The following is a 25,386-nucleotide window of genomic DNA, read 5'->3' as shown; positions in this document are numbered from 1 at the left end:
ATAATGTTAACGTTGTTATTTAATCGTTCTATGGCCTTTGAAGGGCAGTCGAACATCGTTATATGGTACACAGAGAGACCATAAAAAAAGCTTCGAGATTTCTGAGTATTCGATGAAACCTAATGTATTTTATATAACATTTTACTGCCAGACATCTTGTCCTAACGAAATGAGAAATCATTTCCCGCGAATAGTGTAAGATCAAGATTAAGAACTGGGTGACTGGTGCTACAATGAGAAAATATGCTGACTTGGTCTGTCGTTGGCTGACTTGGTCTGTCGTTGTCTGACTTGGTCTGTCGTTGGCTGACTTGGTCTGTCGTTGTCTGACTTGGTCTGTCCCTGGCTGACTTTGTGTGTCGTTGGCTGACTTTGTGTGTCGTTGGCTGACTTGGTCTGTCCCTGGCTGACTTTGTGTGTCGTTGGTTGACTTGGTCTGTCCCTGGCTGACTTTATCTTTCCCTGACTGACTTTATCTTTCCCTGACTGACTTGGTCTGTTCCTGGTTGACTTGGTCTGTCTCTGGTTGACTTGATCTGTCGTTGGCTGACTTGGTCTGTCCCTGGCTGACTTGGTCTGTCCCTGGTTGACTTGGTCTGTCTCTGGTTGACTTGATCTGTCGTTGGCTGACTTGGTCTGTCCCTGGCTGACTTTGTGTGTCGTTGGCTGACTTGGTCTGTCGTTGGCTGACTAAGCCTGTCGTTTGTTAACTTGGTTTGCCGCTGGTCGACTTGGTCTGTCCCTGGCTGACTTGGTTTGTCGTTGTTTGACTTGATCTGTCGCTAGCTGACTTGTTTCCTTGAATGGTCTTTTTGCTAAGTATATGAGAAGGAATTCGTAAATATACTGCCATTGAATACACAATGTTACACATTTCCATGAATTATGTTGTGTTGATAGAATACATATCAGCTTATTTGAAGAAAAATCTTACTGATGCCAATAAAGATTACAACTTTACAGACTTTACATTTTATCGCAGGTTATAAAGATGGCAGCGAATTGGAGATCTGTGTCGGTGTTAAATTGAATGATGCCGCCATTTGGGTGGGAAGGTCTCACGTGACTATCAATGAAGAAAACCGAACCGCGGCAGAACTTGTACCAAAGCTGGACATCGATTTATCAGAGTTCCAACGTCACGTGGAAAACAAAAAGTAAAAAATAATTTATAAGGTTTATATGTTAAAAATACAAGCAGGAAATTTTAACCTTGGTTTTAAAAGTATGACACATTTTATTGAGTTGCATGGGGTATAAAGTCTTTGAAGTACTTGTCAAGCTACAGAGCCGAAAATACATAGAGAATACATGGTCAGTGTCTTAAAATATAAGCTGTATTTTGGCGAGGGTAAAGAAAGAGAAAAGTGGCGAGCCTTGGCGAGCCACTTTTGTCTTTCTGTCCCGAGCCAAAAATACAGCTTATATATTAAGACACTGACCATGTATTCTATTTATCCTGCAACAGACATAAAAATAATCATTTTGAAGTGAAACGGTGTCAAAAATGACAGAAATATGTTCACCTTTTAAACGTAGTTTCGCTTTGAAGTAGGTCAGTCGAACCGACGCACGTGCTAAGATTCCAAAATACTTCTGGTCGCTTATTGGAGAGTTATTTTTATCACGGGAACGAAAAATTGTGGTCGCTGGTCGCGTAAAGAGAGGGTCGCTTAATAGAGTTAAAATATATAGCGAAAACGCTCGGGAGGAATTGAAATGGTCGCTTAGAACAGAGGGTCGCTAAATAGAGATGGTCGCTTGGACAGATTCGACTGTACAGCTGTTTTCCGTCACTGCCGTATACAGCAAAAATATACACGGTGGGTGTATTCCGACAATGCGGTGGCAGTTGCAGGATAAATAATGTAGTATTAATACTTTGTTTTTGTATTAAAGGGACTAAGTTGTTTTATTCATTTAATAGGGTCCGCTACCGCCTGAAATTGGCAATATCTCACAACGAGACCTCCTTGGCGTCCGCCTACGATATCAGCGCCTTTATTTATTACCCAAGTCACGTGATGAAGTTTGAGAAAATCTTTAAAAAGGTCTACGATGGCATTAAACCTTACAGCGTGACTGGAGAGGAGGGCAAAATACAATTCGATGTAAGTTTTTTAACACTGAAAATAATTCAACAGAAGTTCATTGTAATTTTTTTTTTTTTTTTTTTTTTTATATTTAAGAGAAACAGGATATGAAACTGGTGACCTATGGATATTATTTAAACCAGGCTTGTGTGACCTGTCAAAAGTGAATTACACTCGTTATTTGTGTTATTTTCACATTCGGGTTTCTTATGACGAATCACAAATTATGTGCTATTGCAAAACATTTTAAAAGGTTTTTCTGTTATTACACTTTAAAATGCGTATATTATGCAAAGATACCTTTTTGTGGAGCGGAAAACCGAGACACCTAATAAATTCAATACGCTAATTGTCCAACATAAAAATCATTAACATCATCTCATGGCACTGAATCATAAATGCATACGAACATTTACGGAATTTCCCGACACATTTGATTCTGAATCCTGACGAAAGAAAACGACATGGTTGATTCTGTGTTTTGATTGAATAGGTCGGATAAGGCCAATATAGTTTATTTCGAATCCTAACGGATTAGGCCGAGATGGGTTTTTTTTTCGAATCCTGACGGAAAAGGCCGATACGGTTGATTCTGACCTGACAGCATAAGACGATATGGTTGATTCTGAATCCAGATTAAATAGGTCAAGATGATTGATATTAAATCCCAACGGATTAGGACGAGACCGTTGATTTCGAATCCTAACTGAATAGGTCGAGATGGCTGATTTCCATTCCTGACGAAATAGATCAAGATGGTTGAGTTCGATTCTTCACGGGATAGACCGAGATGTTTGGAATCACTTGAATATCAGTTGCGCAATCTAACAAGTACTTTCCTAAATAAATAACGATCAAATTCCTACATTCAACAAAATAAGAAAAGAAACATAATTCTCGCCATACAAACCGGTCCCTATCAATTGAAATTGTCTTCGTCTTTTTCACAGCTGCACCGAATGTCGTTCCCGGTCTCAACAAAACTGATGATCAATCTGACACTGGACACAACTAATGCTACATACACTGTGGACCGGAAGCTGATCCTTCTGTACGATGTTGTGTACAAGACGTGGAGGCGGAGAAAGGATTACAGTTCTACTACTCACTATATGGAGCTAACGGTACCAAACAAAATAGGTAAATCTACATGTACACGTATCTTCATAATTAAATAATATTTAAATGTCACCAAATTGATTCAAGCACGTTGACGACAAGTATACCTCTTCGTTTTTTAAATTTTCTTTGACTAAGTTGGATTCCGCTTTCTTCCTCTCGGGGTTTTTGTACTTGACGTCAATGCCGTACCACACATCATCCCATTTCTACATTATTCGGGATATAGAGGTTCTATAAATTTATTGAAATTTGAAGAAGCTATTTCCTTATCGAAATTATTAGGTCCTCTTGTTTTTTAGTTCTATAGTTGTGTAATGATATACATTGTAGTTACGCATTGATGCGGGGAGAGGGGTAACGAAGTTCAGTATTAAAACATGTGAAATCTACTATTACGTCAATTATTTATATAATCATTGAACTTAAAATACGTGTTCGACCCCCATTGGTTATCAAGGTCAGCCCTGGCACCGACAGAATGAAACGAAGGGAAGAACGTCTGATAGATCAGAATACTTTATTGTCCAAACAATTGGCCATTCTGTCATGAAGGTTTCTTTCAAAAAATCTAAACCTATATCCCATACACTTTTACGATCTGGTAATGGGCTGTCTAAAGAAAATTGTTTCATAAAACCTTTTGTGGAAATAATATGAGTCAGTATAAGGATGTCATAATACATAATGCATTATCATAAAAGAAAAATGTATTACCATTAGGTATATATGCATTATGTTATCATAAAACAGAAATATATCAAGAAACATAAACGTACTACCGGGTCGTGAATAAATGTATCATAATGCATAAATGTCTTCTTCCTTAATGCATACGTGAATACTATGATACATAAATAAATGTATTACTCACAAATCTTGTATTGATGCGTTAAAAAACTTGTTATTCTCAATAGGTAGCTATACGAAACCGGTGACAATCATCTGAATTATACGAAGGGAGATAACTCTCGCAAATTATCAAGTTACTAGGATAAAATATACATATACATTTAAGAAAAAGAAATCTGTCCTTGCGAAGGTGAATGTATATGAAAAATAACAACAACAAAAACAAGACTTTGCCGCAAGGTCTTTCTGCCCTCTCGGGCTTCTTCAGCCCGCCTGAAGAAGCCTGAGAGAGGCAGAAAGGCTTTACAGCAAAGTCTTGTTTTTTTTTGTTATTTTTCATATACATTTATATATCGATATCCTACTTACATGTATGTCTATTTACTGTTTTAAACTGATAATTCTATTTCCTCGTCTAACGAATGCTAATTAATCCTCCTTTCTATCGTTCTCTCTGTGCACGTTTGACTGCCATCAGACGATCTGATGTCCACGGAAGCACACGATTGTCCCGTGCCCTGGCGACCCAACAAGGACCAATTGTACTTGCTGTCAGCCCGGAAAATGTCATTGTGCACCGAGATACGGCGATAAATGTGTTGACTGCCATCAAATGTGGATGTGTTTCGACATTCTACCAGGTAAAATCATACTCTCATTAATGTGCTGCTCCTTCCCCTACTCTCATAGAAGGGCAGCCCTGGCGGAGAGTAAAGAACAATGTGTGAGAGAGGGAATCGGTCTTCTCAAACAGTAAGTCACATGTCAAATCGTTCGTGGGGACCGTCGGTATATGACTTATGGCACCAATAGCAACGTGATTGGCTATAGATAACATGTACCAAGCTTGAGTCAACAGTTTTATATCTTTATTTTGAATTTTAAAATATTTCTTTATATTTTGATTATCTACATCAGCGCATAGTTATAGGATACAGAAATAATGAACTGCTGTTTTAATTATTTGTTTTTGATTTTTAGAATATTTTTTGTACTCTTACCTGGCTGAGGAAAATGGCGGCGGTTTTTGGGCGTGTAATAACACAGGAAATCCCCAGTAAGTCTCTAATCAAATTATCAAAACAATATATATCTGTAAAACTGCAGGACACGCTAATTATGAGTTCATCTTGAGGTTTAATCGATAAGATATATACTTGCTTGCATTATTACAGAACTACAAAGGCCACATTCTTCTTTTTTTCTTTTTTTTTCTTTTTTCATAGGCTTAGTAGCGGATCATGTATTTATAGCGTCAAATCATAACGATATGAATATAATGACATCTGGAATAAGTTTAATTAATATTCCTTAACTTAAAAAAAAAATCCTTAACAGAAACGTTTCCTTAGGAAAGCATTACAGAATTTAAGGAGGGTTAAATTCCTTAACTAAGATTTTTTCTTTAAATTCTGTTTTCTCTCCTGTGGAAAATTTTGAGTTAAGAAATTTTCTGAAGTTAATGAACTTAAATGACACCGGAGGGCTGCATGTAATGAAGTGAGCGCAGTTAGGGGGGATAACTCTAATTGTAATTGATGCCAGGTGGCTAACGTCAGAGTTTCTTTATTAGACGGGGTTGTCAATACATGTTAGGCTATCAGCAGTTATTGGTCGTTATTTTGTATTATTTCGTATGCACAGTTCAAGTAAAGGGCATAACATATAGAAATACGTTTTGTAGCATAAAACCAATATCCTGATGGATTTTAACTGTTGATAAATATAATGTTTTCTATTTATTTATTATTTTATTTATTTATTTATTTTTTAATTATTTTTTTTTCTGTTATTCCTCCATTTAGTGCAACTGATTGACCTTTAAACTTAAGAGATAACAGTTTAATTCATGTTTTGATAAATGCTTGGTAATTAATATTATTTTGTTTTTTCTTAATCGGTATAAACAATTTTGTATATCATGTTGTACAGCATAGCTACCCAATGAATCTGATGTTATAACATTACAAACTTACAGTGATTGGCGGCCATTTGTATCTTGCGTCTTTTTTGGAGAAAACTCTCAGGAATTAAAGCGTATGTATCTCAAGATTAATATTACGGGTATATTGTTTATAAAGATTTATGTTTTGAAAAGTAAATAACACTCATTTCATGTTTAATTGAAGTCATTGTCGGTGGCATTTTTGCACAATATTGTTGTATTAAATTTTTGTTGCCTTCCGAGGAAAATGATTTTCATAAGGCTCTACTTATCATTAAAATAATCGTCGGCTTGGGAGTCGGTCTCGGAATAAATCTGTCATACTCATCGCAGTGTCAGTTTTAATACTACTATATTTTCCTTATTTTGTTTCCGAGAGCTGTGTATATTGATCTTTTTACAAAGTTTAATTGTGATTTTTCAAGTGTAAAAATTCTATGGTAAATGTTGAAGGTCATGGTGGTGTCGAGAAAACTATTCATTAAGAGAGAGCTGTATTTCCATTCCAGCTCTTCCAAGCACAGTTGCCACGATTCTTGGACAGGATATGACGTCAGAAAATCTGTATGGAGTCAGTAATAACGGACTAGGTTATGTTTATAGCCGGAATGGTGGCAACGATTGGATATCGATACCGAGCAGCGTCTACATCCGGGCATCAAACCTACCGGACTTCCGAATGGCGACATTCGGATGATCAATATATCGTTTGATAAGGCCGCAATTAAAAAAAACTGATGATGATTGAGTTTCATGCAAATAAATAATTTTGTGTATTTATGTAAATTGATAATCACAATAAAGATAAAATTTTATCGAAAAAATAAATTTCAGTAGATGTTGATATAATGTAGTTGCTGCAACACTGTCTCCGTTTTAATGAATTCAGGAATCTAAATATAATTGACATGACTGTATTCTCGTGTCACTTACTCTTTAGCATGATCAGCAAACGATACCGTGATTTTATAATACCAGCAAAATTACACCATTATATTGAAATCAAAGACAGCCAAATATTAACAGCAGCAGCCAAAAGCAACAACAACAACAACAAAAAACAAACAAAAAACAAAAACAAGAAACAAAAGCAAAAACAAACAAAAAGAATTAATACTGAATACAGATATAAAGGCTGTCTACTTTTTCGTAAAATTAACATTAGGGTTTGAATTCAGCATGTCCGCAGCATATTGCAATTAAAATAACAAACACCTATTACGTCTTTCAGAATGATTTAATAAATACATGACTAAATACATATGCATTAACAACTTTTTTTGGTATATATACACTAAACTGTTAAGAGTGGTCGGGTTGCACTGTGATAACACACTTGCCTTTCTCCTAGGCGGCCGGGGTTCGATTCCCCGATCGGATATGAAAAGGTTAGGGGTCATCTTCCCGACCACGTGGGTTTTTCCTGGGTACTCCGGTTTCCTCCCATACAAAGACCCTTTGTGCGCTTCAATCCGGGCCAACAAGAGTGATTAATATAAGTTGATACAAATTATTTCGCAGTTGTTTTAAAATAAATAAAGTTTACATATTTTTTTTTAATATTTAGTAATATCGTGGTAGCATGTTAAACCTGTATACCACACTTACCAGAATTATGGTGGTAAATTTATGACTTAGTTAAAGATTCATAAAATATATATGGACTAGCACTTTCACACAAAATACACAATATTCAATCATATTTATGTATAAAGAGAATGCATGATTAACGCCTTCGAGTATATGAATTTAAAAAAGGCATAGAAAAGACAATATTGGTGAGCCATGTTTGTGTCTTTGTGCTGAACATCAAAGTCGATACTTGAAGACATTAAGCAAATATTCTGTTGGATCTGCTAACGTTATTTAAAACAAAACCTTTAAACTTCAGTAATTTGTGTTTAATACACTTATATTTCTGTCTTCCTCGAGTGCACGAAATATCTTTATACCGAAACTTTAGTTAACCTTCCGCAAAAAAATGTAGTCCCCATTTCCTGTACTGAAAATTTGGTGTTTCCGACACTAACAGTGCCTGCAAAAAGGATAGAAAATAAATGCGCACTACAAGAATAGAAATCAAAGCTTAAACAGAAACTGCAAACAATGAGCATCAATCACATTCATATGCAGAAGGCGTTAAAAGTATATTTCTGCGTGCTGACGTTCAATACTATTCTACAACTGCTAGTGTCATATCGATGATGCCGAAACACGAGAGTCCGTAATTAACAATTTGTAACACAGACTTTCTATACAAACTAAAACAAAACATAATCAATGTCACACTCGTGGACTGTGCATAGGTCAAGTGGTCAACATGGTTTATGAGGACTTACTCAAAGTGACAACACAGCATTCATAGAATATTGAAATCGAAATACACAAATGGTTTTTATATGGAACGCCTTAATAATATGAACACAAATGGATGAGATATGAAACTATTTTGGCACACATTTTTGTGTATCCATATTTGTATGGATACGTAGTAAAATTCACATATTTTATGACCATGCTATATTGTATGCCTTTCTTAGAAATACTCTTATATGTGTCAGAATAACTCATCTTCACTGAATTGCTCCATTTATACTACCAGGTGAATTTATTCGAACGGCCTTCACCTTTACATAAAAGATCCAGTCCGACGACCTTCACCTTAAATCAGTAAATCCAGTAATTTAGTGCATTCAGTCAAACGACCTTCACCTATATATGGAAGATCCAGTCCAATGAACATCACCTTTGATCAGTACATCCAAGTAATAAGTATATTCAGTCAAACGAGATTCACATGTGTAGAAAAGATCCACTCTAACGACCTTCACCTTTGATAGGTAAATCCAGTAATTCAATAAATTCAGCCAAACGGCCTTCACCTTTAATCAGTGGATCCAGTTATTAAGCGTAAACAGTAAAACGGCCATCACCTATATATAAACGATCCAGTCTAACGACCTTCACCTTTGATAAGTAAATCCAGTAATTCGGCTTTAACCCTTTTTCACCTTTATTCAGTAGATCCAGGTATATGACCATCAGTTTATACAGTAGATCCATGTATATCACCTTTACCGTTATTCAGTAGATCCAGCAATGTGACCTTCACCGTTATGCAGTAGATCAAGGTATGTGACCGTCAATTTATACAGTAGATCCAGGTATGTGACCTTCACCGTTAATCAGTAGATCAAGGTATGTGACCATCAATTGATACAGTAGATCCAGGTATGTGACCTTCACCGTTAATCAGTAGATCCAGGTATGTGACCTTCACCGTTAATCAGTAGATCCAGGTATGTGACCTTCACCGTTAATCAGTAGATCCAGGTATGTGACCTTCACCGTTATTCAGTAGATCCAGCAATGTGACCTTCACCAGTATTCAGTAGATCCAGGAATGTGACCTACACCTTTATTCAGTAGATACAGCAATGTGACCTTCACCGTTAATCAGTAGATCAAGGTATGTGACCGTCACTTTAAACAGTAGATCCAGAAATGTTATCTTTACCCTTACTCAGTAAATGAGATTGTACGTTGACGATCCTGACTCGCTATTACTGGATGCTGATCCAGGTCTTTTTTTGTTTGGGTTTGTGAATATATTCGGTAATCTAGTAAAGAAAAGATAATTAACACTATATTTATCATCATTTATTTTAACAATATTTTTTTTTTTTTTTTTGCAATATTAAGCTTATAATTGAGCTGTCTGTTCAGTATATAATGTGTATGCATTATTTCTTTATCTGTTTGAGCAGAATTTAACATATAATGACGACGAAATAATTCAGCAATCTATGACACAGTTAATAAATCAGCGAAATACACGAAACGCTCGTTCGTAATTAGTAATAAAAATAGCTTAAATAAACATTCATCAGGAATTTTAGTGTTTTTTTTTCTTTCTATCATTATCATATATATAAATATATATACATTTACGATATCGACACATACAATATCATTTGCACATGAAATTACCTTGCGTATTTGCTTAGCATATCTAAATAGTCATTGGAATATTCCTCCTTTGGAAATTTCCCTTCAAAGACTTCTAGAGACCTTGCTTTCATCCTATGAGTGGATGACTTTTTAAGAGGGTTTCCGAGCGGATTCATATCTCTCTGTACAGAAGGGGGACGCTTCCGCGGAGGCATTTGGTACTTGTTGTTTGACATGTCAAGTGGATTATCACAGATGTTATCGTGTAGAGAGAGAAATAGTGGGATATAGCACATGTAGTCCAGGAAGGATATCTGTCGGTAAAGAGTACATCTTATTTCAACTGGGTAGACTAGAGTAATCGCAAATTATAAATTATTTATTATGGTATAAATCGCTAGAAAAAAAACCTTATATCCAATGATGAGTTAACAAACACTTCATGCTTAAAGATGAGCAGGAAAAGAATCCCCTTCCGTTCAAGACTTTTAGAGACCTTAATTTCACTATTATGATGAATAAGATATATGCCTTGATATACTTAATAACATGATTTTTTAAAAAGCTTTGATAACTTTGAATTGTCAAACTTAATGCATAAATACCCGTAGTAATAGGATACGAATAAAGATGCAATTAGGTAAATAAAAAAAATACTTAATTATATTTTTAGCGATTGAATGCGTCACGCATAGGATACTTTAGACGAACTTATTTTTGCGAAAAATAAATGATAGCGCAAAATCTAATTGAATTTATCTAATTAACGGAATGATCAAATTTACATTTACGCAGAAAATAAAATCAAGTTTTACAAATCTAATGCAAAAAGACAAAGTCAAAAGCCGACATGATCACGTCAGATATCTATATCCTAGAAAATATAAATTTATAATATTCCCGAAAATAAATATTCATGAAAACTAATTAAACATACGGCACTTATATTTTTGCTGAACTCTAACACTTTGTTTCCTTTACCTCTCCAAATTTATTTGGTTCCATCTTTTCCATGACAAAGTCCTGTTGGTTCCAGTTGAGTCCTCCTGCAATCATCTCGATCTTCAGAGATTCGGAAGTGATGAAGTTGTTGTTCCGGTAGGACGGGATATTATGATAAAACATGGCTTTGTACAGCTCCATCTTCCGTTCTATGTCCGCCATGTTACAGATCTCAAGAAGATGTTGACTAAGAGAGCTATTAAGTAAACAGAACGAGACCATAATTTAGTTCAAGTGAAAAGGTATAATCATATGAAAGCCGATTTGGACCATTTTCGTAGAAGAAAATATTAAAGTCTCGCGTAATAACGCGAAAGTTTCGCGATATAACGCGTTAGTTTCAAGTTATAACGCGAAAAAAAAAATTCTTCTACGAAAAATGGTCCCAACCGGCTTTTGTATAATCATATATTGTTTTGTTTGTTAAAATGAAAATAAAGTAATAAAATATATTTAAAAAAAAAAGATATTCCCAGAGAGACATTTGTACAAGTAACAGGGAAATGGGATTCATTGTTCCGGAAGGTTAAGCGTCTTTTTCTTCATTGACAACACTCGTCACGATCACAAATATGTTAACATTACATAGAAATATGTATCAACCAATTCTAGACACTTACTCCATGTTGGTCACACGCTCACACAACGCCGTAATCACAGAGAACATCCGGAATGTCACTTCCGTCGCCTCATCAATATGGAGGACCTGTAACAAAGAACAGCAGACACTGTCTACATAGCTTTAAGTATATCTTTGAAATACAAATCTTAATAAGTGACATATTTATTTTTTATACCGTTTTTTTAATTCAATGAAAATGAGAGTAAAATATCGAGAGACTGATTCAACTTAAAATAAGCTCTAACTTTTTTTTGATATATTGTTACAATGATAGATAATCAATGACAACCGAATCGTTAAATTATCAATTTGAATTGATGATCGCCATCTTTACGACCCCATTACCTTGATGACGTATTCACGTTGTTTTGGAGTCATCTTACTCAAAGCCTCAATACCCTCCAGTGCGATTTGCAAAGCCTGCAAAATTTATAAAATAACATTTACATTTGTATACAAATTATGAATAGTCAGATAAACTACTAGGTTAGCAGTTTAACGTTTAATTAACGTTGATCGTTTTTGTTTTAGTTTAGTTTTGTTTTTATTTATTTGTTGTTTTTTTGTTTAATTATTTATTTATTTTTCTATGTATTGTATTATATTGTTTTCAAGAACTCTATGTGTAATTGATTTCTTATTTTATAGGTATACTATTTATATTTATATTGTTTCAAATACATTCGTTTTTTTGTCTGTAGAGAAAGACGACCCTAAGACAACTATGAAGGATGGTTTATTCCTATGAATCCACTTATCAAAACCTGACCTTTTACTTCCACGACTAAAATACTAACGTACTAGTAAACTAAACCTTACCGTCCAATGGAGACTTAATACACATTATACACTTAACCTTAACCTGTAGTGCAAGCCGGACAGAGTAGATGCTCCTTTTGCCTATTTTTAAGTCCAAAACAGATTTGTATTTATAACTTACATTAATATTGATGACAGTATCGAAGTCGTCGTCCTCTATGACAAACGCTTTGGCATACCCGTCGATCTTTGTTGGATCAACTAGTCGATAATGTGCAAGGAAGTCAATACTTGAATCTATAATACAAACATAGGTCAGAAGTTGAATCTACAACATAAACTAAGTCAAAACTTGAATATATAACATGAAAATAAGTCAGAACTTGAATATATAACATAAAAATGAGTCAGAACTTGACGATATAGCATAAAAACAAGTCAAAAATGTGAATCTATAACATAAGTCAGAATTTGAATCTACTAAACACTGATATATCAACACAGACAGTTAGCGTACCGATTATCACTAATATATTATACGATACACGAAGCATTTGAAGAACACGATTTGGTTTCCGCATGCAATTCGTTCATACACTGATGCACTACGCTTCAGCTTAAGCGATAAATCAAATTCGAACCGGTCAAATATACTCTTTAACTCTACGTAATTATGCAAATTCCAGTTAACAGGAAAATATGTGTAACTACCTCATATATGTGATACATTCTATATATGCGTGATACACATATTTATAAACAATCCACAAGTGTGAGCAACAAAGCTTCAGGATGAGGTAGACAAGGCTGCCTCTCCTGATATTTACCTCTTTCATCCAAGTTTCGTTTCGCTCTTTCCAGCAGTGTACACTCGTCTATTATTCTCTGTAGGTGGCGCTTCAGTGCTGATCCACCTCGTTTGTAAAGCACATTCACCCGTCTCTTTCCTTTCACTGTTAATAATGCATAAATTTCATTAATGCAAGTGAAACAGATGAAAGATGCATTCTCCAAACCTGAACATTTCCATTGTTTTAAACTAGAGCTAAACAATTTCTCTCTAAGAAAAATCAAGATAATTTTAAGACTCAATACAACATATGTCGACCATGACACAAGTTTATAGTCATAGCCAAAATGTTGCCTTTAATTTCTATTTCTGAACATTAAAGGTGATAAACTTACATGTTGTAAGGTCCAAGTCCTCTTGGTCCGCCAGCTTATCATCATCCATATCCGAATCAAATTCGTCTACTCCTTTTGTGCCAATTACCTCTCCTCCTATCGTCAGCTTCACATCATCTCCAAACATTTCCTGTTAGATTTAAAAGTATATATGATTCATTTTTCAAGAGTGACTCGAATCTAAAGTAAACCTTACCGATAGTAATTTTAATGTTTCAAAGTATCTTGAGTATGCTCAAAAGTATCCTTATAGCATTCAAGTTTGCAGGATATCAATTATGTCCTTGTATCCTTTGGATTTTCGTATGAAGCAAATTTGTTTGGATTTATTTCGAAGGCATTTTCCCAGTTTTAACTACAGTGTGTAAGAAAAATTGCAACTACGATTTTCTAACAATATTCTTTTCTTTATCAGTTCAAATTAAGTTCCTTACTTTCAGTTTTTTAGCTATCTCTATTGCTGAAAGAGATGGATCTATTCCCCAGTCTCCTTAATGTGGCATCATCCAGCTCACTAAGATCTATCTTTTTCTTCTTCAACCGAAGCTTTCCATCAGCCCCGACCTCAATAACTGGTTCCGGTGGTGGCGGCTGTTTGGATTCTGTTCCGATTGATATAAATAAATGAATATAACGTTGCACTATGAACCTCCTGATAAAGAATACTAAAGAATGATGTAAAATCAAAGACTCTCTTGCATGACAAATGGACCTGATTGGGCCAAGTGTTAATAGTACCGGAATTATGAAGAAAGTAAAGCAAATTGTCCATCGTTTATGACCTGGTTCTGTCATTACATTTTCCTGGTAAAGTTTTCTTCTCATATATATTCATATGAAAAATATATAATATGTGGCATTAGGGAATTTTAGCACTTTGAAATGGATTCCTTATAATGTAGCAGAATTTATCAACACATTCGGAATCATAGCGTGATCGGAAGCTGATTAGATACTACAATCAATAATTTACGGATAAGGAAATTTTTCGCGGGCGAAATGCCTTCGAGTACTTGGAGTAATGTTTCCTCTTGCTTAAATACCCGCGTTTACAATTGTCAAAATGTCATAATATAAAAAATTCCCAGTATTCGACCCGGCGCCCTGCAATCTTTGTGAAAAAGAGAACATACATGATTTTTTGACTGTATATGACGTTTTGTCTTTGCAATAGGAAAATTACAAAACAATTAAAAGTTCAAAACAAAATACAATTGCAATTTTTAATATTAAGATACACTAGATCACTGACACACTATCTTATAAATGAACTACATGTATTTATAATATGTACGTGATAATAACATGTTTACACAAAGCTATTGTTACTCAATGGTGATGGTGGGCTTACCTTTGTTGTCTTCTGAATCTTCGTCCCGGACAATCTCAAACTGAGCTTCGTCTGTATCTGAAAATATTCGTAATACATATCATATCTATCTAAATGTGAATGAAACCTAAGACTTTCATCAGTATGATTTGCCCAACACCTTTATGTTATCTGTTTGATATTCGCCGGAAAAAAAGTTTAGTATGTAGCTTTGATTTGCTTTCAGTGTAGATGTAATTCCAGGAAATGCATTCTTGAATTCATGCTTACCCATTGTCGATTCCTTATCTACCATAGATGGCTGCAATGTAAAACAATGGTTGATGCAACGTTATTATCATATTGATATATTATTCTATCTTACATAACTCAGAATAGACTAAAAATGAGATACGTTTGATTTTCGAATTCATTTCATGGTATTCGATGAGGTTTCCAATTTAACTTGTTTGATATTAAACTCAACGTCTCTTAAGTAATGGTTTCGTTTTTTAATACAAAAAATATTTTAGAATACTGGCTATTCGCAGTACCTGTCGTTGTTAAAACATCTATTGTCCTATTTGTCTGCCAATGATAAAAGATTTTACGAAAACGGAAAAACGGGGATTGTTAATTCTCCTTATGTGCCCATTTCTCTTACATCTAAATACTATACCTCCAATTTGTTTTTTGTACAAATAAGATGTTTATTAGATAACGTACCTTTCTGTTTTTCCCTTTTTGACCAGAACCGTCATCTTTAATCATAAAAATAGTAAAAAAAATAGTTTAGATTAATTTAGTGTCCATGTTTAAAGCATACAAAACGACATAATATATAAACGACATATGAATACAAGACTAGATTTAATTGTAAATGAAACCATGATTCCAACCTAAAAACGACAAATCAAGAAATAAAAGTCAACAAAAGATCGATCGACACAGACAACGAAAAAATACCAAGATGAATTATATAATGTATTACAAAATGTTATAAAGAAACATATTTCATTATTTTGAAAGTGATTATCATATATAATGTACTTAGATAAGTCGAATTAATCTATTCACAGAAACGTACCTCCTGTGTAAAGCTTTCCCTGAGGTATCGGTGGGAGTTTCTGTAACATTGTGGTCTCTCTTTTGAATTTCGGCATGAATCCTTCACTCATACTGCTATCGCTTCCTGTAGAAAACAGAAAACAAATTACGATTGTACATATGACAAAGGACATATATTATTATTGTATATTATATGAGGTCTCATCGAAATCCCCATACATGTAAAAGCAATAAGAGAAACATAGTTTCGTTTTACCGTCATGACTCATTATTAGTGGTATCATGTTATTTCGATAATAACTCTTCTTTTATATTTTTTTTATTATCCATTTTTTTAAAAATATATATACATACATAGAAAGGCCTTGCGGCAAAGTCTTGTTTTTTGGTTTTTTTTTTTTTTTTTTACACATACATGTATATTTAAGATATACTCTATGCATAATTTGATCCATATCTGTTCTTAATATCGGGCAATAGTAAATGTTTTATAAATGTATTAGTACGTCAGCGAGACCCAATTCATACAATCGTACCTCTTCTGCTTTTACCGTCCTTGTCTTTCTTTCCCCATCTAAGGAAAAAAAAACGAAAATTTATGATACAATAGAAAGCATGTATATCAACTGACCATTTAAAACGTTTTGGGGTATACCATTGTTTTAAATCCGATTGCATCCGGCCCATTGAATTTTATCTAATTTTTAATTTTAACTTTCAACCTGATGAATATTAAATGTATCATTTCTCTTTCATCTGTAGAGAGACTCTTAAACTTCACTTGAAACTTGTCTGTGTTCTATTTACAATCACAGAAGAGCAAACATAGATGGGTACATGTATCAACATATAAGTAAAACCATGATTCTAACCTCGAATCGATAAACCTAGGCCAATGTATGAACAATGTGTAGACAGGGACCTTTGTAAAAGCAAATGGAAACTAAGACCATGTATCCCGGAATGGAAAGCGACTAATGTGATAATTTTTCAATATAAAACTAACAAATTCATTATTTTTAAAATCGTTTCACGTTAAACAAAGTGGTTGTGACACGAAACTTAAATGTCAGAATGAAATAGTTGTCCAGTTAGTGGTCGTAGCAATCCTGATTTATGTCAAACGGCCACGTGACAACACTTTGTGCAGTGATAACTATCGGACTAAATGTATAGGAATCTGACAGTACTTCTGTTTGTTGTAGTTTACAAAATTTGAAGATTCATAATCATCTAAACTGAAGCTATAATCAATCCTAATACGTGATATGTTTGATAAACGAAGGACCGGTAACATAATTATTACCTTATGATTTATTTCTATATGCAAAAATAACTTTCATTTACTTTTACTGAGGATTGTAAATTGTAGAATTTAAAGACGTTCAAAAGACTCACGACTCGTGTCCAAGGCCGTGGTCCCTTTTGTCAGCCGACGTTTTCGGTCCATACTCTCTAGGTGTTCCTTTTTCATACGTCACCATACTTTTCGGAGGCTCTCTGGGTTTACCAGAAAGTAAGGACGAACGTCTCAAAGATGATCGCCGGCGTTCTTTGTCTGATAGTTCTCTCTCCAAGCGCTCTTGATCGTCCTTCTCCTTCTGTTCTTTGATCAGTTGTTCCAGACGTTTCCTTGAGGGATAGAACGAAACACGCGAGTACAATAATGATATTTTTTAGCCGAATAATGTTATATGAACATAACTGCATCATACTGCTGGTTTTTTTTTGGTTTTTTTTGTTATGTTATTTATTTATTCATTTTGTTTTTATTTCCTTCTTCGATCAGTGCAAGGGGCAAAAATTGTGGAAATCATGAAATAAGAAGTCATAAATTGCAATAAGATGCCATCTTTAAATTACACTCAGTTTTAATAGGTAGAACACCATTGATTATTTCATTTCCCTGAATATAGCAATATCTAGCTTAGCAGTAAAATATATCTGCAATTTATTAGATATGTTTTAAATCAATATTCATACCAAATTTTACCACGAGAAATCACAATTTTTTAATGTAATGTGTAACCTACCACTCTTACTACTGCTGCAGGAACATCATTGAATATTCAAACAATATGATTTTATTTCGAAAAAAATACAGGGCCTTTCATATTAAATATCGAACCATGGGTAGAGAGAAAGAGAGAAATCAATGGTAAATGTATTTTTCTTACTGTTCCTTCTTCTTCAATATCTCGTCGTAACGACTTCCGTATTTCTCCCTTCTTCTTTTCTCTCTTGCCTGTTTCTTTCTTTCCTTTTCCGCAAAATATTCTTTCTTTTCCTCTTCCGTCATCTTTGATAAGTCGACATCATCGTCTGTTGTAACGTCGCTAAACTCTGATGGCACCTTCTCTGCTCCTAGAACCCGAATATAAAGATATGCCATTGGACACCTATCGGATTAACAGAGAGGAAACAGGGACAAGAGAGGACATATTTATTTCAGTGCTTTTTAACGAGAGACGATTAGAAAAGTTGTTATCATAGGAAAATCGCGACCAATTTGTTTATCGAAAAAACATGATGATAATTTAACGATACAACTGACAGGAAATGGGTAATAACGGGGAAGAGTTAATGTATTCCATAATTGCTGGACTTCATTGATCGCAAAATCTAGTCCACCGACAGTTGATATTGATTTTAGTTTCTATCTGCAGGATGTTCATTTTGCACCATCTTGGCAGGAAAATGTTCTTGTTATCTTTATAATAAAATCCAAAAACAGTTTCAGTATAATCCATCTGATGCCCGGACTGGTATAGACTATTCTATTTTAGATACAACAATGCAAATATAGGTAACCTTGAACAGGTATGTAATATAACCCAATATCTGGGAAATCACGATTGAAACAGGTATGTAATATATCACCACACATCTGGGTAACTGTGAATGCATCAGATATGTAATATATCACAACACATCTAACTGTGATTGTTACAGGTATGTAATATATCACAACACATATAACTGTGATTGTTACAGGTATGTAATATATCACAACACATCTAACTGTGATTGTAATAGGTATGTAATATATCACAACACATCTAACTGTGATTGTTACAGGTATGTAATATATCACAACACATCTAACTGTGATTGTTACAGGTATGTAATATATCACAACACATCTAACTGTGATTGTAACAGGTATGTAATATATCACAACACATCTAACTGTGATTGTAACAGGTATGTAATATATCACAACACATCTAACTGTGATTGTAACAGGTATGTAATATATCACAACACATCTAACTGTGATTGTTACAGGTATGTAATATATCACAACACATCTAACTGTGATTGTTACAGGTATGTAATATATCACAACACATCTAACTGTGATTGTAACAGGTATGTAATATATCACAACACATCTAACTGTGATTGTAACAGGTATGTAATATATCACAACACATCTAACTGTGATTGTAACAGGTATGTAATATATCACAACACATGTAACTGTGATTGTAACAGGTATGTAATATATCACAACATATCTAACTGTGATTGTTACAGTATGCAATATATCACAAACATGTAACGTGATTGTACAGGTATGTAATATATCACAACACATCTGAACTGGATTGTAACAGGTATATAATATATTACAACACATCTAACTGATTGTAATAGGTATGTAATATATCACAACACATCTAACTGTGATTGTAACAGGTATGTAATATATCACAACACATATAACTGTGATTGTTACAGGTATGTAATATATCACAACACATATAACTGTGATTGTTACAGGTATGTAATATATCACAACATATCTAACTGTGATTGTTACAGGTATGTAATATATCACAACATATTTAACTGTGATTGTAATAGATATGTAATATATCACAACACATCTAACTGTGACTGTAACAGGTATGTAATATATCACAACACATCGAACTGTTATTGTTACAGGTATGTAATATATCACAACACATCTAACTGTTATTGTTACAGGTATGTAATATATCACAATACATATAACTGTGATTGTTACAGGTATGTAATATATCACAACATATCTAACTGTGATTGTTACAGGTATGCAATATATCAGAATACATGTAACTGTGATTGTTACAGGTATGTAATATATCACAACACATCTAACTGATTGTAACAGGTATATAATATATTACAACACATCTAACTGATTGTAATAGGTATGTAATATATCACAACACATCTAACTGTGATTGTAACAGGTATGTAATATATCACAACACATCTAACTGTGAATGTAACAGGTATGTAGTATATTTTTTTTTCAACAAATTTTATTGACATGATGTTAATATCAATTGGATCGAATAACAGGCAAGCCTATATAAATTCTTTCCATGGTGGATTGAGTGATCGAATATAATTATAATCTTTTAAATTAATTGGTCTAAATATTTTGAAATGAAATACATAATATAAACAAAGGAATTAAGGGAAGTAACTATTTTTCAACACAAGATAAACACAGAATATGTTACATAAAGCACTTGCACACACACATACACACTTTAATATCAATATAAACAAATATAACAATGATTCAGTTCCGAAGGAAATAAATAAACAATTGTAGACATCAAAGTTAATTAATATAGAGACAGTAACAGGTGGCTAGACCAAAAGTCCATGTGCCTATATTGCACAGGTCATCACCACCTGAGCTGTATAGGAATTTTTTATGCATATAATTTATGTAATTTTAATAATACTGTAGTTAATGACTTTATTCACACACTGATTTAATATATAGAAAACAGGAACTAAAATCAATGCAAGTATATTTTAATACATAAATAAATATCAGCTATGTTCAACTGGGTTCATATATATATATATATAATATTTAACTTACATTAAAAATTATTAATTTCATTAAGAAGTAGTATTTTTCAAGATGAACAGTATGATGGCTTTCTAGATCTTATATAAGTTAAAACGATGAGATTTTCCTATAAAATTTTGGACATCATTAAGTATTACTCTGTTAATATTTCCATCACAACTAGGACATCCATTTAAAATAATGTTAATACAAATATGGTTATGGTCAATATTAAAATTATTGAGGGAAGTAAACAAATTTATCCGCAAGTCATTATGTAGAGGACAATCTAGAAAAAAATGAGAAACTGTTTCATGGTCATCTGAACAATTACATGAAGGATTGTCTGTTAAATGGTCCTGGTTTAAATCAAAATTTAGATCACTGCAATAATTTCTAAGCTGAGTTAAAATTATGTTCGCCCTTCTGTTTCCTTCAGTTTTAAAGATTTTAACAGATTCAATTTCCAATGTGTTATTATTATTTAGTTTATGTTTAAAGCTTGCAAGTGAGGGATAATCAGAGTAGTTAGTATCTGTATTGTTAGCTGTGCGGCACATAGACGGGAAGAAACTATCAAAGTAGCTATTAGTTCTGCATAAAGGTGGGTTAAAAAGTCTGATGTGTCGGAGAGGATAAGTATTATCGTTAGGATTGTTAGTAAATGGAATCAATATATCTTGTAAATATTGCGGTGCGAGTCCATGCATAAGTTTATACATCATAATATGTTTATGTTTCATTCTTCTGGCAGCCAGAGTTTCCCAACCAAGTTCCGTATACAGTTTAATATGTGAAGTGCCAGAGCGAAGGCCTGTGATGATTCTTGCTGCTTCTAATTGTATTGATTCCAGAAGATCGGCAGATTGTTGTGTGCAGTTATCCCAAACAATGTCAGCGTATTCTAATATTGGCCTAATAAAAGCAGTGTAAATTTTAATTAATGTTTTTCGATTGACTTTTGTTTTTATGTATCGAAGAATGTTAAGTCTGCTGTATGCTTTTTCATATATGTTCAGAATATGTTGTCTCCATGATGCATCATCTTTAAGGGTAAGCCCTAGGTGTGTATGTGATGAAGTGTCAGTAATCTGGCTGTTTTGAAAAGTTAATGTTGGGTGATTTGTGTCTTGTTTCCTTGAAAATATGACTGATTTAGTTTTATTGGGGTTAAATTTGATGTCCCATATGTTTGCCCATTCACTAATATTAGTAAGGTCAGAGGTTAGTGCTTGTGCAGCTTGAGCGGGGTTTTCATCAATAATTATGTAAAGGGAAGTGTCATCTGCAAAAAGCTTAATATTAGTATTAACATTTTCTGTGATATCATTTATGTAAAGAAGAAAGAGAAGTGGGCCAAGAACAGATCCCTGAGGAACCCCTGCATTAATAACCCTGAATTGAGAGAAATAACCTTCAGTGCTAACTCTTTGTAATCTATCTGTAAGATAACTTTGAATCCAGTCAAGTAAATTACCATCAATTCCATAATTTTTCAGTTTTTGAAGAAGACCTTGGTGCCAAACTCGGTCAAAGGCTTTACTGATGTCACAAAATACAAACCTTAACTCCTTTCCCTGATCCATATTACTAACAATTTCAGTATTATATTCAGTAGTATATCACAACACATATAACTGTGATTGTTACAGGTATGTTATATATCACAACACATGTAACTGTGATTGTTACAGGTATGTAATATATCACAACACATGTAACTGTGATTGTAATAGGTATGTAATATATCACAACACATGTAACTGTGATTGTTACAGGTATGTAATATATCACAACAAATCTAACTGGAATTGCTACATGTATGTAATATATCACAACACATGTAACTGTGATTGTAATAGGTATGTAATATAACACAACACATGTAACTGTGATTGTTACAGGTTTTTTAAAATATCACATATCTAATGTGAATTACACATATAAATACAAATGCATGAATTTAGAAATACATGTAGATGAAGATAAAGGAAAACTGCACTATTGATAATAGTTTTCGTCCTTTTTGTGGTGATAGATATGTAACGAGTGAAAATCTGAGTGAACATGACAGAAGAATGTGTAATTACACTAACTATAATGCTTATCATTTGGAATATTGTGTCATTTGAAGAGTAAACAAAAAATATTAATAATATCCACTTTACATTATTTCGAGAAAGTTTTAGCCAATTACAAACGATATATTGATCCAATCAGACTAATAAACAATATTTTTTATTATATTTCAAAAAAAGTTAAAAAGGAATCAGTCAACTAGTTTTATAGGTGATTTAGTGAGAAAACTATGCTACATACACTTCAAAAATGATTCCTAACAATATACTGCAAGAAATAAATGTATACCCAATAGTCATTAACGAATAAAAGATGGTCTAAATGAGCAATATAAATGTAAAGAACGAGATAATATTTCTTCCAACTTAGTGAGAACATTAATCCTTTCACTTAAAATATGGTATACTGAACCACTCACCTGGCCATATTTCCTCTCCTGTGATATCATCGTTTGATTCGGGGACGCCAATGTCTGTTTTCGCCTTGTCGTTACTTATTTCCGTGTTCTTTAGATTTTCCCTATCTCTGTGATAGGAATAAAGATTAGGAATATATTAGAATCTGTAACTTATATTGATTTCGTGTATATACAAAAACTGCCACTTCCAAACAATTAATTCAGCCAAAAGTATCTTGATTGTAAATTGAAAATAATATGCTTTAATTCACTTAAGGAAAAATATTCACATTCTAATATATATACAAAACAGACAATAAAATCCGTATTTCTAACCTATAAAACATGATAGGATACTTACCTTTCGTCAACAGAGCCTGAAATGGCAAAAGAAAGAAAACAATAAACTAGATTAAAAAAGCTGCAAAATTAGTTTGCACAATAATTTCTGTTCTCGTGAGAAGATTTCATGAAAATTTGTAAATAAAAATCATCATTTTATTAACAAGGATGTAGTAATATCTTCGATTTTGTATTCTGTTTTTTTGTTTTTGTTGTTGTTTTTGTTTTTGTTTTTTGTTTTTTTGTTGTTGTTTTCTTTGGGGGGGGGGGGGTATCTATTATTAAATAAGGCGTTGTTAAAACACTGAATAGTAGAATGTAAAGATTTTTTTTCCAAATATGTTGTTTTGACTCCCTTCTTGTTTACTTAACAAATCGATGATTTTTTTTTCAGGTAGTTTTTCATTTCCTCTTTGAAAACACGAGACAAAACAATTTACGATTCCGCTATCTCTATCCTCTTTGAAGAACGCAGACATGCATTGTGCAATATACGATAGTCTAGTATTGACACAATCAATTTTAAATTATATGCATCTTGCTGTTAGACCTAAAATGTCTGCATATACCTACTGACACTATTCAGGAGATAATTAGCATCTTACCTCGTCGAGGTCTGACCGACTCTGTGTCACTCCCGGGCTTTCCTGCTGGTTTTGTGTCTCCGTATCCGACAATATTTCCATCCGCATCCCGTATCCGCTTCCTCTTAGTCTCGTACCGTGTGCCTCCTTCGCTTGTTTCACTTGCGTAACTATAATCGGTAGAGGAGTCCTCTGTATCACTGTCGTTACCACTGTCTTTAGACAGACGACTCGTTTCTCCCTGTCCTTCATCGTCGTCCTCATCATCCGGGTCTTCTCTTTCGGAACTATGATATGACTCACTTGCACTGTATGTTCCGTCCTCGTGACGTTTCCTCCTGCGGACATGCCGAGTCCCTCCCTCACTTACCACGCTGTAGTAGCTATGCGCGCTATTCGCTCCGTGTTCGCGATCTCTACGCCTTCTTCTCCGACGTGCCTCTCCCTCCTCGTCCTGACTGCTATGGAACGACTCACTGTCGCTGTAGGTTCCGTCGGCGCGTTTGCGCTTGCGCCTAACATGGCGCGTGCCGCCGGCGCTCACTACACTTCTATAGCTAAAGTCACTGTCGCTATCATTGCCTCGTTTTCCTGCCTTTAGGGCTTGTTTCTTTTCTTTTCCGACAGATTTACCTCCCTTTGCTTGGTTTTTGCTTCCTCTCCGTCCCGCTGCTCCTAATTTACTAAAATTAGGTATACATATATGTCTTTTTTTAACATTTTGATATTTTTTGATATTTCAATTTTACTTTATTACATGTATATCATATCATTACATATACCAAATTATAGATTGATTGATATAACACCTCTCAAGAGCTCTTGTCTTCTTCCTTTATAGGCAGTGCGTTTAACTTTATTATAAAAGGTTATGAAATAAATGTACTTTAAATTGTCGCGTAGCCCTGGGATATTGGTATATTTTTTACACTGATAAAGTGAATGCCTCACTAATGCTGCTAAAAATATACTTTATACAGTTATACAATTAATCTAAAATACCCATACACTGAAAGTAAATGAGAAAAGTATAATCACGACTAAACAGCTGTAGTATCAACATTGTACTTCATTGGAACTACATGTAGTGAACATAAGATTTTCTTTTTCTTCTTTTTTTTCTTTGTTCTTCTTTTTTCTTTTTCTTTTTTTTTTTTTTTTGTTAATTCGGACAGTATACGAGATTGGACTATTACAAAAATTAGCATGATGATA

At 33.8% G+C, this 25,386-nt stretch overlaps 2 protein-coding genes across 2 annotated transcripts in view; one reads left to right on the top strand and one right to left on the bottom strand.

Annotated features, from left to right (window-relative positions):
- The first annotated feature begins 4,542 nt into the window (after positions 1-4,542).
- Positions 4,543-7,148, top strand: LOC117330883. Its single transcript, XM_033889435.1, has 4 exons — positions 4,543-4,705; positions 5,046-5,121; positions 6,043-6,101; positions 6,519-7,148. Exons 1-4 carry the CDS (start codon positions 4,678-4,680, stop codon positions 6,704-6,706), a joined length of 351 nt encoding a protein of 116 aa, XP_033745326.1. The 5' UTR covers positions 4,543-4,677; the 3' UTR covers positions 6,707-7,148.
- An 81-nt stretch (positions 7,149-7,229) lies between these two features.
- Positions 7,230-25,386, bottom strand: part of LOC117330881 — a 76,398-nt gene continuing 58,241 nt past the window's right edge. Inside the window, 20 exon segments of the mRNA XM_033889432.1 lie at positions 7,230-9,629; positions 10,000-10,274; positions 10,942-11,158; positions 11,583-11,668; positions 11,930-12,004; positions 12,525-12,640; positions 13,171-13,296; positions 13,529-13,658; positions 13,963-14,010; positions 14,012-14,130; positions 14,880-14,936; positions 15,129-15,159; positions 15,564-15,598; positions 15,925-16,029; positions 16,442-16,479; positions 17,304-17,537; positions 18,083-18,269; positions 23,267-23,373; positions 23,607-23,622; positions 24,193-24,854. Of these exon segments, the coding sequence (XP_033745323.1) occupies positions 9,533-9,629; positions 10,000-10,274; positions 10,942-11,158; positions 11,583-11,668; positions 11,930-12,004; positions 12,525-12,640; positions 13,171-13,296; positions 13,529-13,658; positions 13,963-14,010; positions 14,012-14,130; positions 14,880-14,936; positions 15,129-15,159; positions 15,564-15,598; positions 15,925-16,029; positions 16,442-16,479; positions 17,304-17,537; positions 18,083-18,269; positions 23,267-23,373; positions 23,607-23,622; positions 24,193-24,854 (2,761 nt within the window). The 3' untranslated portion in view covers positions 7,230-9,532.

Source organism: Pecten maximus, chromosome 7 (genome assembly GCF_902652985.1).
Source record: "Pecten maximus chromosome 7, xPecMax1.1, whole genome shotgun sequence".
NCBI classification, from domain to species: domain Eukaryota; kingdom Metazoa; phylum Mollusca; class Bivalvia; order Pectinida; family Pectinidae; genus Pecten; species Pecten maximus.
This window is presented reverse-complemented; position numbering and strand designations above follow the sequence as displayed.